General features: G+C 39.7%; 1 protein-coding gene across 4 annotated transcripts in view; it reads right to left on the bottom strand.

The window, feature by feature from the left end:
• The window catches only part of LAMA3 (laminin subunit alpha 3), a 343,942-nt gene that overhangs the window by 19,204 nt on the left and 304,227 nt on the right, over positions 1-20,511 (bottom strand). For all 4 annotated transcript variants that reach the window (XM_069099797.1, XM_069099798.1, XM_069099796.1 and 1 more), the window contains 12 exons: positions 16,227-16,343; positions 15,962-16,141; positions 14,928-15,070; positions 12,472-12,642; positions 11,195-11,346; positions 10,892-11,054; positions 10,091-10,224; positions 9,382-9,526; positions 8,520-8,639; positions 7,666-7,799; positions 2,135-2,252; positions 789-929 (listed from right to left, as the gene is read on the bottom strand). In XM_069099797.1, the coding sequence (XP_068955898.1) occupies positions 789-929; positions 2,135-2,252; positions 7,666-7,799; positions 8,520-8,639; positions 9,382-9,526; positions 10,091-10,224; positions 10,892-11,054; positions 11,195-11,346; positions 12,472-12,642; positions 14,928-15,070; positions 15,962-16,141; positions 16,227-16,343 (1,718 nt within the window). The remainder of the gene's footprint in view (positions 1-788; positions 930-2,134; positions 2,253-7,665; positions 7,800-8,519; positions 8,640-9,381; positions 9,527-10,090; positions 10,225-10,891; positions 11,055-11,194; positions 11,347-12,471; positions 12,643-14,927; positions 15,071-15,961; positions 16,142-16,226; positions 16,344-20,511) is intronic.

Below are 20,511 nucleotides of genomic sequence, written 5' to 3'. Positions count from 1 at the left end.
AGGCACACCTTAGCTGAAGATAAGTTACTCAGCTAACCACAGAGTCCTACCGCATGGACCTACACCGGAAGTTTGCCTACATCATCCTTTTAGTCCTTCCAGGGAAGTAAATACTTCTCACCACCCCCTTGTACTATAGTGGGTCTAGAGATCGCTATAATAATAACAGCTAAGATGTATATGGTGGTCTGGTAATTGTCTCCACATAAATGGCCTCACTTAATCTTTACAACAACCGGGTGAGGTAGTTAATGAAAGCATTCTCTCTGTTTTGTAGATAAGCAAACAGACTCAGAAAATTTAAATGATTTGTCTGAAGTCACACAGCTGGGAATACAGATGAAGGGCTTCTGACTCCAAGCCCAGTGTTCTTTTGTAGGGGTTCTTTTAAATGTGTTTATTTTCCTGAGGGGCCCAAAATGTCTAGCTGCACACTGAATAGAATAATAACTTATTTTTATCTTAATTGAAGCATTTCCATGAATAAGCACAATAAAGTTTTGTGTATTACCCAAATATCGAATTTTTAAGAGTTTGATTTCTTCTAGGCTCAGACCTGAAGGCACAGTTCATTTTGCAACTAAAAAATATAACAATGAATGCATTAAGTCAAAAGAGGGGCACAATAGGAGCCTGCCCATAAGGGCATTTAATCAATGTTTGCCCAATGCCGTTGAGTAAACATGTTGCACTCATTGACCAATCCCCTCTGAAGCTTGTTTCTACCAATAGTCTTTCAGCTGGATGATAAAAATGGTTGCATATTTAAGTAATTAGCATTTTCCTACCCCTATTTGGTGCCTTAATAACATGCCATTAGGTTGAAAGGTCTGAAACCCAAACGAAGACTGAAAGTTGTTGGGGTCCGGCAGCCCCACATCAATGAAACTTAGTTGTCCTTCTCTGGAGAGTGATGCTGTCCGTACAAGCTGAAACACAAACAGAGAATCAGTCACTGGCACTTTAGACACTTCGGTATTCAAATTAAAATACAATTTTACAGTGCGTATGATCTCACCAGTTCTGTCTGAAGTGATGTGTATGGTTTAAAATCTATTCAACATCTTCAGAAGGAAATGAGAGATGTTCTATAGCAACATAACAGGCCAGCCATCTTTATATTCTCATGCTTATATTTTGTAAATTTGTATCTTTCCTAAGCACTTTGTGTATATTTATTTTTAAAAATATTTTGTTTTTTCCAATTACATATAATACATTTTTAATGTTTGTTTTTTTAAAATTTTGAGTTATAAATTTCTTTTTCCCTCCCTCCCTCTCTCTCCCCTCTTTGAGAAGGCAAGCCATTTGATAAAGGTTATATATACAGTGCAGGCATGCAAAACTTATTTCTATGTTAGTCATGTTGTGAAAGAAAACACTCACCAAAATAAAACCCTCAAGGAAAATAAAGAAAGCAAAGAAAGTATGCTACAATCTACATTCAGACTCCATTAGTTCTTTCTCTAGAGGTGCAGAGCATTTTCCATAGTCAGTCCTTCAGAATTGTCTTAGATCATTGTATCGTTGAGAGTAGCTAAGTCATTAAGAGCTGATCATCATACAATATTTCTATGTATATATAAAAGGTACAGAACTTAACTCTATAAATTCATGGTGGTTATATACTGTATACTCTAGGCACACCATGTAATTCTGGAATTCAGAAATTTGACACCCACAGGCCACATGACACCCTAAAACTCCCAAGTATGACAGAACCAGATTAAAGTTTAATTGGGAAGGGTTAAATAAAATAAACAAAAATACAATGTAACATAGATAATGCTGATTTGTGGTTTTCTTAGTCAACACGTGGTCCTTGGGGACCTGATTCTATTTGAATCTGACATATCTGATTGTAATCCAATGGCACTATACTAGAAAAGATCACGTGATTAAAATTTCATGAAAACAAAAAATAAATTGGTCTGACAGTTAGACTCTTTAGGGGCTGGGATACTTAGATGTAATAGCCAAAGGGCTATTAATCCAATTGCCTCATTTTACAGAGAGGAAAACTGAGGTCCATGTGGTTTTATTGCCTAAGGTTACATAGATAGTGATGGAGTCTGCACTAGAACCCAGGTCTCATGGAACTTTAGAACAGTCATGAATCAACTCTCCAAATTACCTTCCAGTCTTCCGAGCACTTTTTGGTGACTCCTACAGTATCATTCAACCTAACAACCCCAATGGTTTTCTTCAGATTTTTCATGCAACCTCGGAAAGCAGGAGTGGATATATTAAACCTGATTTAGGAAGAAAAAAAAGGAGATAGGTATAACATTTACATTCCTTTGAGTGTCAGAGTTAATAATTGCAATATTTTGTACTTGGCGGTATTTTTCAGCTCACAATGGCTACAAGAGTTATAGCGATTTATCCTCATGAAGACCTCACAAGGTGTTCACTCAGATAGAATATAAAGATTTATATAAATATAAATATATATATATATATAAATATAAATAGGTCACAATAGGTAGAATATAAAGACGTATATAAATATAAAGAGTTATATAAATATAAAAAGTCAAGGGACTGGCTTATTTTGTGACAAAGGGAGAGTCCTTACAAACATGTTTCTAGTCTCTCAAATGAATGGAGACACTACAGGAATGCTGGATTTAGAGCTGGAGTACCCTTAAGGGGATCAGTTCCAATTCTGTCTCTTTTACCTATGAGGAAATTTAAGTCTCAAAAATCAACTTTTCTATTATCACAAAGCTAGTGAGGGCTGGCTGATCCAGAGCAGGAAGTCAAGGCTTGGAGAGGTAGAACACCAAGAAGCTGTAGGTATTTGAACTTCAAGGTTTTAATGATGAGAAGTTGATTTCAAGTGGGAGGAGAGAAAGGAGACCACAGCTGAGAAACAAAGAAGGGACAGAAGAACCCTCCATGCTTTCTACAACAGCATCTAGGACAAAGGAGCAGCCACCTTAGTCATTTGCATCTGGATTTGGCCTTGGATCTGTCTGAATATGAATTTAGGCAGAGCCGCCTGGAGCTAGCTAGGCAAAATACTGGATTTCCTAAGCAAATGATATGCTAAGAAAAACACAAAGCAGATTTCATTATGAATTTCTCAGGTTGCTCTCTTTCCTAAATAGAAATGCTTTTGCATTAATTTTTATTTTACTCATTATGAGCAGCTGAGCTGCATGTAATATGTATGAAGTAAAATATCACTAAAAGAAGAGGAAACAAATATTCATAGCAAGGGAGAAATACGACTTTTTCTTACAGTTTTTCTAATCGTTATACATATTTTCAGCTTAATAAACTCTCTTTGATCTCTAAGAGGTTTTTAGGAAGGGAGACAGTTTGTCCCAATGTGCTACGTACGGTAGAAAGAACATTTCCTAGACCTGGGGTTAGAAGGTTTGCTTCCACACTCACAGTGGCCATTCACTAGCTGTGTGGTTTTGAGGAAGGCACTTAGCTTCTCTGAGTCTTGGCTTCCTCATTTCTAAAATGGAGAGAATAACACCCACATATTCCCTCCCTCAGGGGGTGGATGTAGTGATGTCTAGAAAGTGCTTTGTAAACAATAAAGAGCTATACAAATTCTGCTATTATTATTGTTATTGTTATTATTCCACTGGGGACTAAACTCTAGAACACAGAAAGCAGCCTGTATATTTTCAGCCTTTGAAATGCAAATAACTATTCTCCTAAACAGGTAACATATACAGAATGCTTGAAAGTGCTCTGTATAGAGAAGTCCTCTGATAAATGGTCATTGAATGAATGAACATGTCAAAAGAGGGATTGTACCCATTCCATTCCTCTCCTCTGCAATCCTCTAATGCTGATACCTTTCTACATAGTGGTTCTGATCCCATGTAAAGAGACTGTGTGGGCATTTAACCACACCTTGGGCACCTTGGCACACTCTCATGATTGACTGTGCCATCCATAAAGGAGATGGGAAATATTAGGACCAATGATTAGCTCTTGGAGGTAGCTCTTGGTCCAATTTCCTTCTACTTTATATCAAGCAGAGGTTCAATGAGGTAATAAGAAGAGGGGATACGTCCCAAGGGCTTTAAGGTTTATAAGATACACACCACACCCACACCTACACATACATCTGCAAGCTGCTTATCATGATTATTGTATGAAATTTTATACATACATAAAATCTCACAAGGTATAATATACATATATAATACATGCATGCATACATGTGTATATATATACATATACAGACACATACATATCTACCTACACACATATATGACAGTTGGGTAGCACAGTGATTTGAGCCTGTAATCAGGAAGACCTAAATTCAAATCCAGCCTCAAACCCATACTAGCTATGTGACCCTGGACAAGTCACTTAACTCTGTTTGCCTCAGTTTCCTCATCTATAAAATGATCTGGAGAAGGAAATGACAAACCACTCCAGTAACTTTGCCGAGAAAACTCCAAAGGGGGTCACAAAGAGTCAGACATGACTGAAAATGATTAAACAACAAAAATGTGTGTGTGTGTGTGTGTGTATTCTCATACAATAATTGTAACAAGCAGCTTGCAGAGTGATGAGCACATAGTGGGTACTCAAAAATACTTCTCAACTGACTTTTACTTCTGAAAGGGTTTTTCCTTAGTCATTTGTCATCGAAAGTCTAGGAGGTAAGGGGGATAAGTACGATTGCTATTTTACAGAGGGAAAGGAAAAAGCATTGAAAGGTTAAGTGATGCCCTCAGTCACACAGTGGTTTTGGTGGCCAAGCCAGAGCCAGATCCTAGACCTTCTGGCACCTGGGTGGCACAGGAGACGGAGGGCCTGATGTTCATAACTTACCATGGACACTTACTAACTACACTGGCAGCAGGAGTTTCCTAAGTTGCTAATACTATTGAAGTCATAGGATTAGTCCCTAAAGTCCCTAGTGAGGTGGCAGGTATCACGACAAAACAACGGACTTGGAGTTGGAAGACTCTGAGCTCAAATCCTGGCTCAGATATTCATTAGCTGCATGACCCTGAGTAAGTCACTTAACCTTTATTGGCCTCAGTTTCTTCATCTGCAAATAGGATAGTGATAGCACCTCCCTCACAAGGTTGTTGTGAGGACCAAATAAGACAATATTTGTAAGGCACTTTGCAAACCTTAAAGCGCCGTGTGAACGCTAGTTATTATCATTCTGACTCACAGCATTGCAGAGTGGGAAGGGCCCCCCAGAGGCCAGCTGTTCCAACCCATTTCTGAGCAAGAATCTTACTTCAAAACACTTGACAAACCTTGACTTGAAGACCTTTAGTGAGAGGGAACCCACTTCTTCCAAACACTTCTCAATAGTTCTGATTATTCGAAGTGTTTCCTTATGTGAAGCCTAAATTTGCCTCTTTACAAGGTCTATACAGCCCACTGTTCCTGGGTCTGTGTCCTCCAAGACCAAACAGAATAAACTTAATACCTAGTACAGGATAACCCTTTAAATACTTGAACACAGTTATCATGACCTAAGTCTTCTTCCCTCTGGGCTAAACATACAGTTATTTCAACTGATTCTCATATGGTGTGATGACCAGGAGGTTCTTGAATAGGTAGGACCCTGGACAGGGTTCAAATGCTTCTTCTGCAATATATTAGACATGTGACAATAGGAAATTTACCCAACTTTTGTGAGATTTGGTTTCATCTCTAAATAAAATTGTTAATACTGGTAGCACCTTCCCTTGCTAGTCTGTTATGAAGTTCCCAAAAGAGAATACATATAGAGAAAGTGCTCTACAAACTTCAACGGACTATAAAAATTTCAAGTATAACAATAATTAATAACAATGATGATGATGATGATCCTGGTTGCCCTTTGGATGTTCTTTAGCTTATTAATGAATTACTAAACATGACATTTAGAACTGAACACAAGGGGTGGCTAGGTGGCACAGTGAGTAAAGCACTGGCCCCGGAGTCAGGAGGACTCAGATCCAGACTCAGACACTTAACACACACACACACACACACACACACACACACACACACAAACCTAGCTGTGTAACCTTGGGCAAGTTACTTAACCCCAATTGCCTTCCAAAAGGCAAAAAAAAAGAGTGATAGTTTGGGGCAGCCAGGCGGCCCAGTGAGTAAGAGCTCCGGTCCCAGAGTCGGGAGGACCTGGGATTGGTTCCGGCCTCAGATACTTAACACCCACACACACACAAAAACTGGCCATGTAACCTTGAACAAGTTACTTAAACCCAATTGCTTTAAAAAAAAAAGAACTGAACACAAATGTTCCAGATGTTACCTGAAAAACCCAGAATACAATGAGACTATTGTACCCCATGTCCTGGGTACTTTCAATGCAGTCTAAGATTGCATTACCTTTCTGCTGTATTACATTGTTGATTCATGTTGAGCTTGCAATTCACTAAAACCTCCAGATCTTTTCCATAGGGACAGATGGTGCTCAAGACACACACCCGCCATCTTGTAGTTGGGGAGTTGGAATTTTTCAGACCAAGCATATGGCTTTACATTGATCCCAACTAAATTTTATCTTATTATATTTTTATCTTACTATATTTTGCCACTGTTCTAGACTAGAAGGTCTGCAAACTGTGGCCTGGAGGTCACATATGTTTTATAAATAATGCATTTATGAAGTTAAAAACCATTCTTAGCTCTTGGGCAACACAAAAGCAGGTGGCAGGGTGTGGCTGGCTACGGGTTGCTAAATTTATGTTCTAGACCACCAAAAACATTTTGGATCTGGACAGTCATCCATTGGGCCAGTTACTGCTCGTGTCTTTAGGTCATCTGCAAATTAGTGAAGTAAGCCAAGAATATCTTTATTCAAGTCAACAGATGCTATTCTACAGCTCATCCCCCTTTATGGTGCTTGTCCTAATCCAATCCAGTTTCAGATCACTCAGCACATGGACTTTTTATTGCTTTATCTTCTACTTTCTGCACAATATGAAGAGCAAGCAACCTTACCTTAGTCTATTTAATTTAATAAAGATCAAGATTATGAGGAATTTAGAATTTGAACTCAATAGAAGAATGACATGTAAATATTATACAGCTCTAGTTGAGTCAATATTTTTAAGTTTTCTCATTCTGGGTTCCTTAGAAGTATCCTGACAGTTTAAAACTTGTCCTAATAACACAAAGAATTTCTTTTTCATAAAATGCCATAAAAACCTGGCAGGCATCAGAGGGAAAAGTTGCCTCTGCCAAATGCCTAAATGAAACACATAGCAGCATTGCCTAGTAATCTTCCATAGAGTTTATAAACTGGAAAAATAATGCCAGTCAGCTTTGAATATTACCCAATGAGTCTGAACTTCAACAGTATGGAAAGTACCCCCGGCTCACTTATTGGATGGCTCACAAAGAGAGAGAGGCTTTGCCTGACTTGTTTTCTTTCTACTGTTAATCTCATGATTAACAAGTGAAATCATGCATACAGAATATTTTCTAAATGTTTAAAAAGTGGTGGGTAAATGTGAGCTATTATTATCTATTTCAGTATTTCCTCTGTGTGTTGGGTTTTTCCATTCATACTAGTTGACCAATTCAAGCTGGTGGACAATTTCTTTCCTGTTCTTTTTTGGGAAAAAGAAATGCAATAGATGAATAGACATTAATTAAACAAATAATGACTGCAGAAAAGAATTTTCTTTTTTTCCTACCATATTGACTTACTTTTGCCGGAGTGAGATTGGAATTCCTCCAAGATAATAGGTGTCAAAATCGAAAATTTCACCTTTAACTTCAATGACTGATTGATTCACAGTTACTCGTAGAAGCTTTTGGGATTTCCCCATTCTGATTGTAATCTGAAATGAGCATGAGATGTGAATTAGCAAATGGTTAGAGAAATACAAATAATTATTCTTGTTCAGTCATTTTTCAGTCATATCTGACTCTCTGTGACCCCTTTGGGGTTTTCTTGGCAAAGATACTGGAGTGGTTTGCCATTGCCTTCTTCAGCTCATTTTGCAGATGAAGAAACTGAGGCAAACAGGGTTAAATGACTTGCCCAGGGTCACACAGCTAGTAAGTGTCTGAGGCCAGATTTGAACTCAGGAAGATGAGTTTTCCTGACTCCAGACCTGGTGCTCTTTCTACTACACCACTTAACTATTGACACTCTATAAAAAGGCATCCTTGCTTCCAACAGACCACTGGAGTCCCCCCTAATTCAGTGATCCATGTGGCTCTTTAGCCACATTTGTTCAGAGTGTTAAACACACTCAACATCATTGTCTGTGGGGAAAAAAGGTCTAAAAGGTGCTAAAACACTTACAATGGCTCTAGTAAAATATATATATATATACATATATGTATATATATATATATATATATATATATATATATATTCCACTTCTTGATCTTCAACTAACAAAATGAACACATTCCTGACAATTAAATCATCATCACAAAGTATGGGACCCTTTGAAAAATAATTTGTCAGACTTCTTTGGTTCAGGTGTCTTTACTGAATTGATTTAAATGGACTGAGAATTATTCTTTTTTAAGAGTTAAAAATGATATACCATCTGATCTGTTCCATCATTGATGACTACTCGATTTCTTCTTTCCTCTGGAGGCTTTGAATTTAGTTTGTATCGCAACACAGGAGATCCCTTTTCCATACTTAAAGATATGAAGAAATCCTACAAACATGGAAAGAATTTTATGTATAATAGCCTTTCAGTTTTGTGTGAAAATAGAAAGCAAAAAGCTTAAGACTTTTAAATCAGCTTGTATTTTACTTGTTGTCTTAATTTGCATTTGCTCTTTTTATATTAATTCTGTACCCCTATGTATCTATATGTATTTATGTGTGTGTGGTGTGTTCTCTCTCCCATTAGAATGTAAACTCCTTGCCAGCAGGAAGTGCTTCATTTGCTGCATCTGCATTCCCAGCACAGTACTGACACACAGCAGCAAGCCCTTAATAAATGCTTATTGGTTGACTGATGCTCCATCTGAGATTCTGCCCAATATCCTGCTCCCTCCTCTTCTGGTAAGCTTCATGGGTGAAAAGTATCCAGATTTTATTTCCATGTTTAATTCCATCTCATTCAATCAGCTTGCTGAATATTATAAACATAAATGGAAATGAGTTATCCAGTTTTTAAGGAAGACAAATTTCCCAAAGTCATTAAATTTGGGGCCAGGGGCTTGGACTTTTTTTTTTCATTGCTATCAGGATCTCCCCAACAGGTAACTCTACCAATGTAAATCAGCATTTGCTTAGCCATATATAGTCTTGGATAATTTTATGGGGGCATTGACAAGCAAAGTGAATTGCACAGGGTTACACACCCACTATGTGTCAAAGATGGGGCACATGTGAATCAATCACTTGTAATCGATTAATTTAGCAGTGTTCGATACCAGATTTTGACTTACTTGGTGTTCTGCAAAGAACAATAAACCTTCATCTACTGTGGTCTGAATTGTCTGTAGGAAGTTTGGAAAAGGAGTGCTGGGTTGGGTGGGAACCCGTGCATAGCCTGTGCCTTCAAAATAATTTTTGTCGGACTCCTCCTTTTTCCTGTCAATATAAAATCACTACAAGTCAGAAGACAAGGCAGCAAGTTAACAAGTACACAGCGGCCGTATTAACAGGACATATGGATGTCTGTCTATCTGAGGAATGGAGAGGGGATCTGCACTGCAAATATTGCCATCTTGTTATGGAGGAAACACAGTCTCCTAGGATCCAGCTGTTTATTCCCTCTGGATAGATTCTATGGAAAAGAGTTGCTAACCAAACAGTACAATATGTCATACATATAGTACACACACCACACACACACACACACACACACACACACAATGCATTATTATGAATTATCAAAATGAGATCTGGGGGAGGAATGAACTAGCCACCAAAAGGTAGAGAGCTGTAAAGTGATTAACCTGGGGACATAAACAGACTAGATCGACACTCCATGTCCCTTCTACAATGAAGGAAAGAAGACCAAGAGGACAATTAAAAAAAACAGCACCGCTGATGACATCCCTGCTTTGTGATGAAGGCACCGGGAGGCCACGGTACTCGCCCCCCAAATCCCATTACCCATAGGGCCTCTTGTCGTTCCCATGCTTCGTTTACCTTCTACAGGGCTCCACTTCTGTTGTATTGAGATTGAAAGTTTTTTTGAAGTTGTACAGGCTTAGAACATTTTCATTGAGATCATCTAATTCAATGCAGCCCTTGTAGGGAGGGTATTTTAGTTCACGAGGAAGCTGCAACAAAACAAACACAAACCCCCTGATGAAACCCACAGTGGCTGGCACTTGGGTTACAAGCTATAAAAGGGATATAGCTGTACAGCTAGTGTCTGCATGAGCACGTTAAAGCTCACAAAGCCCTTTATCTCACTGGATCCTCACAACAGACCCAGGAGGTGGGTGCTATTATTATCACCCCCATTCTAGAGATAAGGAAACTGAGGCAGACAAAGAGGACGTGACCTGCCCAGAGTCCCACAGCTAGGAATATCTGAGGCTGGATTTCAACTCAGATCTTTCTGACTCCAGGGCCAGTGCTTTCCCCATCACACAACTTAATGTCAGTCAGCCTAGGGACTCAACCTGGGACTTTACTGCTATAAAGAACTTCTTGGTGAGGAAACATGTTCTATCAATTCAGGACACCACTTTCTCTACAGATAATGATATTAGAGAGGGGCTGAGAGGCCTGCATGGCCCAGGGTCACATAGCCAGCATGTGTCAGAGTTCTCAAACTCAGATCTTATTGGCTTCCAGGCCTGTCCTCTATCCACTGTTATGACTTAACTATAACACAACAATCAAAATGAAGATATTATTGGGGAAAATAGGCTCATTATAAAATGAGTCTTTATAGAAACTCAAACAACTTCCTTAACTCGGAATTCCACATGCATTCACCTTGAAATTGGGTGGGTAACCTCCGACATAAAAGACAACATTTTCAGGGTCCAAATTGAGAAGGATGTCACCACTCCCACTGTCCATGTCATAGAAATCAGGAGGTTTTGGTTTATGGGACGTGGCTTCTTTAAAGTAGCTGAGCTTTGCAAACTGGAAGATCCTAAATAGTAAAGAAGTTATAAGGAAAAAAGTCAAGACTCTTCCCTGGCACTCAGAATAGAAACAAGCAGCGGGTACAGCAGAAATATATATAGGGTGTGTCTTAGTGCAAGGACGAACAGTAAGAGTGTAGGTTTGTACCTTTGAAATTTCACTCGATCCATAACTGCCTCTTGAGTCACACTCTTTGTCAAAATTGAGTCCATCTGGGTTTCAGCTTCCTGGTCTCCCAAGTTATAGACACAAACAAGTTTGCCATCTCTTACTGCCATTCCTATATAGTCCTTTGAAGCCTAGAGACATAAAAAAGAGCTTGAGTGAATCTCCAACATTGACTTTCCCCCACTCCTGGGGCAAGGAAGCTCATTGCAAATATAAAGAAATCTTACGTAACAAAAAATGTGTTCCTGGCATATATAAAACAAATTTTTCATTTGAAGATTAAATGAGGCCTGAGAAGGGCAGAGTATAAGACTAGGCATATATTCTAGAAAAGCCAAAATATGATAAGATAGAAAGGAGAAAAACATGTTGATTTTGAGAACCTGAAACTAGATGTCCTCCAACGACATACATTTATGATTTAGTAGCCAAAAAAATTCTAGCATTTCAAATAGTTCTCTACCAAATGTGACGTTGTGAACTAGGTACTTTCACAAGATATCCATTTCATGTCAAACAAAATCAAAGGACAGAATGATGAGAATCAGTGCTAAAAATGAATATAAACTCTAAAAAGGTATTTATGCAAATTTTAGTGAGATACTGTCTTAAACATTGGATAAAAAGTAAGAAGACAATTTTTTTAACTAGAGAAGTTATTAATATCTATTATCCACAAAGGAGGAAAGACATTTTCTTTATTCTGGTGTCTCTAAATGTAAAGAGAGATTGTTGGATATTTTAGGGTCAGAGTAGTCAAACCATTTGTAAAGAGGAATTCCTCTTCATTTCCTTGAAGACTTGAGATCACCTGGGGACAGGAGTGGTGGAAGACAATGACAGCAAAATCTCTAAATATGTAGTGGGAGTGTTGATAAAACAGTCCTTGAAAAGAGTGGGGTTGCTACAGAATGGATTCCCAACCTGACTGGGAAACCTGGTGAACCATAGGTAAAAGGGTATGGCAGAAGGTATGGGTGCTAGAGACTGATTTAGAGACTTAGGAGGAAACGTTAGATCTATGGGAGATCCTAATCTAATAAAAGGGATCTAGGGAGCCAAGGACAAAGAGATCATTTTGTTAGCAGTAATAGTACTCACCCTTTTGGGTCTTAGAGCTAACCTACAGGATAGGTCAAGAGGGTCATGAGTTGTTAATGGTGTGGCAATAATTTTTGTCATAGTGTCAATAGAATTTAAACACCTGTGGTGGGGGAAAAAAGCAAGACAGCTAAAAACATCAAGGAAATACCTACATCTTTATTGCCCAAGTACATCACAAACATGTCTTCTTCCCCGCCATCTTCTCTGGATTCAGGTCTTTGAAGGAACAAAGAGAGAGATGTGTACCCTTTCAAGTCTTCAAGGTCATTTGGCAGTCGAACCTCAACGCCAGACTTGCCATTGAATCTCATTGGAACAGCAACCTGGGGGGAATGGAATACAAATGTATTAAATATTCTAAGGGGAAGAAAGTGGGCAGGTAGAATTATTCATCCTTCTTCACTCAGAGAATCAATTTGTTGTTTTGCTGTCATTCAGTCATTTTCAGCTATATCTGACTCTTCATGGGGTCATGAAGGTTTTCTTGGCCAAGATACCAGAAAGTTTACCATTCACTTGTCCAGCTCATTTTACAGATGAGGAAACCGAGGCAAACAGGGTTAAGTGACTTGCCCGGGGTCACACAGCCAGTAAGTGTCTGAGATCAGATATGAAGTCCAGGAGATTAGTCTTCCTGACTAAAGGCCTGGCACTCTACCTACTGTGATACCTAGATGCCCATTAGAAAAACTGACTACTTGGGGTGGCTAGGTGGTGCAGTGAATAGAGCACTGGCCCTGGAGTCAGGAGGACCTGAGTTCAAATCCAACCTCAGACACTTAATACACACACAAACAAAAAACTAGCCGTGTGACCTTGGGCAAGTTACTTAACTCCAATTGCCCTACTTTCCCCCTCCAAAAAGCAAAAAGAAAAACAAACAAATAAACAAACCCCAAACTGACTACTGTTCACCAAAGAATACAGTTATTATGGCCAATAGCACAGTAAATATTAAACCTCCTAGACCGTTAAATCATGAAGATTTTTTCAGGACCTGGCAATAAAGTAGTCATGACCTTCTGTCATCCATGGGGGAAATTTCCTAAAGCTATCATCAAGGACAATCCTCTGATTAATACACTAAGCTGCAGGATTAGACTTCATTGTTTATTGGACATGTTCAGTCACCGAACATGGGTGCATTAGGGTTCCTCAGCAGAGTGACCTGAAAAAACCAGGCATTCTTTAACTGCCCAGAGAATAACACCATCAGGATGACAATAAAATCCTTGGAGAATAAATCAATATTTGCATGAATTGTAAATTTATTCAGCCCAACTCAACAAACACTGATTAAAGACCTATTACGCCTATAGCAGTATGCTAGACCCTCGAGTAAATTGAACAAGCTTAGATAAGATACAGTCAGGCCCTGCTCCCATGGACTTTAGGATCTATTGAGGCATATGGACAGGGAAAAGACACGTGATTTCATTAGCATAGGATATTCCCTGAATGAAGAAACTCCCTCATTATAGTCATAGAGTTGGCTAGAACACTGAGACATTAAGTAACATGTCCAAGTTCATACTACCATTATATGTGAGGTCAAGAGCCTAAACCCAGGGTCTGAGATGGGCTCTCTGCCCACTACTCGATGCTGCTTTTTGTAGTAGGGCATTCAATACACAAATACCTATATCACAAAGTAATGTCTTAGGTACATGAGCAAAGGATTTATATCAATTGTTAAATGAGGTGAAAGGCTGCCAAGTTCATTAGTGACATTAGGATAATGGACCAAGGTCTCAGGTAAGGGTCTGAGGTGGTCTTGAAGAGTGAGGAGGAGTTCACCAAGAGGAGGGGATATGGGCATTCTAACCAATGGGCAGCACTGGAAAAGATAGAGGGAAGATGTATGGGCAGTGAGTTTCTCAGAGCCCAGTGTGCACACAGCGGTATAGAGTAGGGCCTCAGATTATGGAAAGCCTCGAAAGTTGTTCCCAAACTCTCTCCTCTCTGATTCTCTTGCTTTCCTCTAAGTTTCCTATACTAGACGTAGTTTTTCTTTTCTTTTAAGAATGGTACTTGTGGTTCAAGGAAGCTCATGAGGAATTACTATTGGATCATATCTATGATGTCCATCCTTGATTTTGCAGTCCTGATTCTCTGTCTTAGGGTGGGTTGAAAAATTCTCAGAACAAAATTAATTTTAACTTGCATTAATTTATGGCATAGCATACTTTTATGAGAGAGAGCATGGGAAGGTCAGGGAATCCAACAAACAATGACCAATCAGCAATCAATTATTAAGTGCCTACTGTATGCCAGGCACTGAGCAAAAACAGGTCAGAATGAAGTGGTATTGGTTGTTGGTTTTTTTTGGAGGGCAATTGGGGTTAAGCGACTTGCCCAAGGTCACATGGCTAGTAAGTGTTAAGTGTCTGAGGCTGGATTTGAACTCAGGTCCTCCTGACTTCAGGGCCAGTACTCTATTCACTGTGCCCCTGGCCTCCCCTAGAAGTGGTATTGTTTCAGCATTAATTTCAACACCACATCCCAGGGACACTTTTCTATTTCAGACAAATGTGGATTTGAATGACCTTTCTAATTAAAAAAAAAGAACATTAACATCTGTCAATCATCGCTGTAGTGGAAGGAAGACCTTATTTGCAGCATCTCGGGCCTGCTGAATGAGCTCTCTTATTCGGTCCACATTATCAGAGATGTTGCCCAGTGGCAGGAGCTGTTGGTTGATACTCTGAATCTTGCTGAAGAGATCTGGTATCTTGCTGGTTAATTTCTTCACTGTTGATGTAATTAGAGAAGAGAGAAAAAAAAAGGTTTTACCATCTTTTCTTTGGGAGCTATTAGCAGGTTAAATATAGAAGCCCTTATTACTAGTGTTCGTTACTTGGGGAAAAAATGGTCAGACAGGGTGAATCAGCTTCAGCATAGCTCACCAGGTCACACACATTCTATATGCCTAATGGATTTTTCACTTCCATGTTGTCTGCATGTTAAGCCTCTCTTGACCACTGTAGGACAAAAGTAAACTTTTGTGTTTATGTTTCTGTTCTATTGTCACATTCATAATTAATTCATCATTTCTATGACTTGGGGAAGAGAGAAATTCAGGAGATGAAAAACACGAGCACTAATTAGAAGAGCAAAGACTACTTCTCACTTTACAAAGGGGAAAATCAGGAAGCATGTGTCAGACAAAAGAAAGTGCCCATTCTGGCTCCCATTCAGGATTAGGTTCCCTTATCTCAGTGGTTCTCAAACTTTTTGGTCTCAGGACCTCCTGACGCTCTTAATATTATTGAGGAACCCAGAGAACCCTTGTTTAAGTGGGTTACATTGTTGACATTACTATATCTGAAACAAAAACATCTTAATATCCTTAGGCTTTGACCTCATGGAGCTGCTAGAAGGGTCTTGGGGAGCCCAGGTATCTGTGGACCATACTCTGAGAACCATTGTCTTATTTAATCATATCAACATGTAATCCTCCCTCTTGTAGGAGGTGTTTAATTCACAAAATTGGTTCTGGATATAGGTGCTGGCAGGTTCTGGCACTCGGATACTTCAGTTTTTTTCAATCAGGCTCCTCAGAAAACTTCAAATGACGCCAACATACATAATAACACCAGGAGATGGGGTGACTCATTCTAGCCAGAGGAGAATGTCTGGTACCTGAATTGTTTGCGTCACTCAGAGCCTCATTAAAGTCTTCACTCCGTGCACTTCCATAGGTGTCCTTAATTCTTTCCACATCTGTCTGAATCGGGCTCAGACCGTCCAGCACGCTGTTTGTGATGTCATTGGCATTCCTGATCAAACTCTTTGCATTGCTGGTCATACTATCAATGTCATCTAAGGCAGGTAAAGAAAGAACAGAGTGAGCATTTGAAGTTTTCACCAAAACGAGTGAGGAAAAAAGAGACATTGAGCTGGTGACCTCGATTTAGTCTATGAAGATCATCTTGGACAGTAGTGAGGTCTGTCTGTATCAAGCCCTTCTTTGTTGTGACAACATCCAAAGTGTCCCGAAGGCTGTCCAGAGCGGGGCTAATATCTAAAACAGACAAACAAAAAAAGGTATGGGAAAGTGGCTGTGCGGCATTTAAATTCTCATGTTCTGACACAAGTTAATACAACACAGGCTAGACCTGAGTCTCAGGGATCATCTCAGCCAGCATGTATATAGTATCATTCATATATGTATGTAAGCATGTGCATACACACATACATACAGGAAAAATATGGACACACATATATGAAAATCCATGGACACACAATACACATATAAAAATACTCATGCATTTACATGTATGCAACACATGCGGAAAATACGCATATGAACATACATGTATGTATATATGATAAGGAGAGAGGGGAGAGAGAAGAAAGAGAGAAAAAGAAAGACAGAGCCAGAGAGACAGCAAACAAGCACTGGATCTGGAGTCAGGAAGAACTGGGTCCAAATCTGGTATCAGACACTTATTAGCTGTGTGACCTTGAGCAAATCACTTAACCTCTCTGTGCCTTAGTTTCCCTATTCATAAAGCAAGGATAATAATAGCACCTGTCTCCCTGGGTTATTGTGAGGATCAAATCAGGTAATATTTGTAAAACACTCTGCAAACCTTAAAGTACTACATAAATTGTAGCTATTATGATTTTGGAAAGTCCTGGCTGAGTATATGTAGCTCCAAAAACTAATGACTAGAGCCATAGATGTACATGGAAAAGGGGCAGGCAGAAAAGCTATGGGTAGGACATCTTTTTCCCATCTGCCCCGGGGTGGCTGCCGTCCCTTATCCCTATCCCTCCTCCTCCTCACCTCTTGGCTTCCTTTAAGACCAGCTAAAAACCCTTCCATCTGCAGGAAGTATTCCCCAGTCCCTTCCTTCTGTTAATTATTTCCTATTATTCCTGTATACGGCCTGCTTGTACATAGTTGTCTGTCGTCTCCTCATTAGATTGTAAGCTTCTGAAGATCAGGGACTGTCTTCTGCCTCTTTTCTTTAAATCTCCAATGCTTACTGCAGTACCTAACACACAGTAAGAGCTTAATAAATGTCGATTGATTGATTGGCAGCTGGAGAAAGGATGCCAGAGGACAAAAAGAGGGATCTCATTAAAATAAATATTAAACCAAAATATCAATCAACAAGCATTTATTAAAGGTCTACTGCGTGCTAAACATGATGTTGGGCACCAAAGTTACAAAGACAAAGAATGAGAGTTGCTGCTCTCCAGGGATTTCTTATATTATTCAAATATTGAAGTTTTCACTAATGTGTGGGGTTTTCTTTTTCTTTCTCCCAATGCCCCTCCCTTTTCTTCTCCCTCGGCTTCCAACTCTCCACTCCCACCTCAAATACAAAGACATTCAGAGCAATCCAGGGAGGGGAAGCGAGTGCCAAAAGCACCTGGATCGTAATGCTGCCACCTGGTGATAGGGAAAAGACAGGAGAGGGCTGCAAGTCATTACTGTCCCAAGGCTGGTTGGTTGGTTTGTTTTTTAAATTATGTCACTGGTTTTAATTGCACTTTAAAAGTTGTTCTCATTTCCATTTCCAAACGTTAAATGACGACCTGACCCCTGCTTCTAGGACTTAAGATGTGTAAAGAAAAGAGAGATGTCAGAGACAACTAATCTTGAAATTTAAATCTTGAAAATCACAGGGCAAAAAACCCAAAACTTGACCCCTCCTGAAAGAGCCAGAAAAGCAGGGAGAGGAATTGGGAGATTAGAATGACTGGCACAGCTGTGTGAGTTTAGGGGAAAAAATCAAGGGCTGTGGTTGTCACACTCCACTGTCTGGGACCCTCAGATTCCAGGAGAGATGGGAGGGTGGGGGCCTTCTCTTTTCCCAGTATCTCTGTTTCTTCTGGAGCGATTTTACTTTTAAAAATAAAAATTGTGAGTAACATGAAGGTCTAGTCTTCATAGGTAAAATGGATGCTTGAAAAAACTCTGTGCTCTCCAGGATGGTGCTTTTGGGCACAGAGAATAAATAGTTTAAGTTTCTATGGACTCGAAAAATTTTAAAGCAATTCTGTGGTTCTTAAAAATAGCTTACACATAAGGGATGTGTGTAGTGTGTTTCATCATACACAGGGTGAAAAAAGCTTTTATATGTGTTATCTCATTTGTTGCTCCAATGACTTGGTAGGTAATAATAACAGAATTATTGTCATCAATAATACTAATAGCTGACATTGATATAACCCTTTACTTGTTTCTCACAACTTGGGAGAATATAGGCTATTGTCTATGAGGTAGATGGAGCAACTATACTAGAAGTCCATTTGGTAGATGATGAAATGAATCAACAAATCATTATTGGGCAAGTACCGTGTGCCAGGAATTGTGCTAAGGGCTGCAGATACAAGGATAAAGAATGAAGCAGTCTCTGTCCTAAATGGGCAGGAGACAACAAGGATCTGTATTTTTTTTTGTTGCTGTTGTTCAGTCATATCCTGACTACTCTTGACTCCACTTGGCCAAGATACTGGAGTGGTTTGCCATTTCCTTCTCCAGCTCATTTTATAGATGAGGAAACTGAGACAAATGGGGTTAAGTGACTTGCCCAGGGTCACACAGCTAGGAAGTGGCTGAGGCCAGATTTGAACTCACTCAGGATGATGAGTCCTCCTGACATCAGGCCTGGCACTCTATCCACTGTGCCACTTAGCTGCCCCCCATATACAAATATATGGCATAAATATAAAGATAATAAATACAAATATTCACACAGAAGTTAAATATACTTCAGGTACTTTGGGGGGCCACTAACAGTCAGAAAGGCTTTGTGAAGAAGCTAGTTTCTGACATGCATTTTAAAAGGAAAGTGCAAATGCTGGGCACAGCTGGTTGGAGAAGGTAGAGTCATAGAGATGTCATGTCAAGTGTGAGGATCAGAGACAAGGCCAGTTTGGCTGGAAGGCAGCATATAGCACTGTCCAATGAGGCTGGAAAGATAGGCTGGGGTGTGGTGGTGGATCTTTAAAGTCTATACAAGTTTAGACTCAGACTGAGAAGCAGCAGGAGGGCACTGGGGTGGATTGAGTAGGGCAGTCACATGGTCAGCTCTGTGTTTAAGGAAAATCACGTTGGCAACAGTGCATAAAGATAGACTGGAGAGATCTGAGGCAAGGAGACCAATTAAGAGGATGTTGCAATTATCTAGTTAAGAGGTGATGCAGGCATGAACTAGGGTAATAGTTGTGTCAGTGGAGACAAGGGACCAGATGCAGAAGACGTCATTAAGGTAGAAAGGGCAAATCTTGGTAATTGAATAGAAAGAGAGGAATTTGGAAGGAGAAGAGGGAAGCAGGAATGAAGGAAGGCTCAGAAAAATTAAGTGACTTGTTCCAAATCACACAGTTAATTAGTGAGTGGCTCAGGTCTCGATTCCAAGTCCAGAGCTCTCTCTACCCCAGGGCCTCTCCTTAAGAGTGAGGACCAATGGTTTTAGCTTAGCTGTGACTCAATTATCAGCTTACCAGATGAAATCTAAGTTCCTTCTCACTTCTGCATTTCTATCCCTAGCACCTAGCACAATAACTGCCCCAACAATTGCTCTCCCTGACTTCCTTTAAGTCCCAACTAAAATTTCACTTTCTAGAAGAAACTCTTCCCAACCCCTCAATTCCAGTGGCTTCCCTCTGCTAATCATCTCCTATTTATCCTATGCTTTGTTTATATTTGTTTGCATGTTGTCTCCCCCACTAGACTGTAAGCACTTTGAGGGCAGGAATTGTCTTCTGCCTCCTTTTGTATCCACAGCACCTAGCACAGTGACTGGTAGGCAGTAGGTGCTTACTAAATGTTTACTGAATTGAAGTCAATATACTATCAGTGATATGCTACTTTTCTCTCCACTGGTATTGCCCTAAGTAGAGTTATTTCAATCAGACCACTGGTGAACCCAGTGTAGATTAGTCCAGTCTACATCAGATATTTATTTAAAATGTACTTCTGATTATGGTCTTAAAGGAAGCCAAGAGGTGAGGAAGAGGAGGGATGAGGGACAACAGCCACCCTGGGCAGATGGGAAACCTTGGCCAGGACTTTGCAAGATCATAATAGGTGCAATTTATGTAGTACTTAAAGGTTTGCAGAATGTTTTTCAAATGTCTCCTCAACAACAAAAACAAATTGTTCACATATAGTTGGTGGTGGGGAAGGGTCGGACAGTGACAAGGAACTGGGGTGACAATGACAAATTCAT

Source organism: Petaurus breviceps, unplaced genomic scaffold (genome assembly GCF_028583685.1).
Source record: "Petaurus breviceps papuanus isolate PSGF00001 unplaced genomic scaffold, PetGlider_PUasm1.0 38, whole genome shotgun sequence".
Taxonomy (NCBI): Eukaryota; Metazoa; Chordata; class Mammalia; order Diprotodontia; family Petauridae; genus Petaurus; species Petaurus breviceps.
This window is presented reverse-complemented; position numbering and strand designations above follow the sequence as displayed.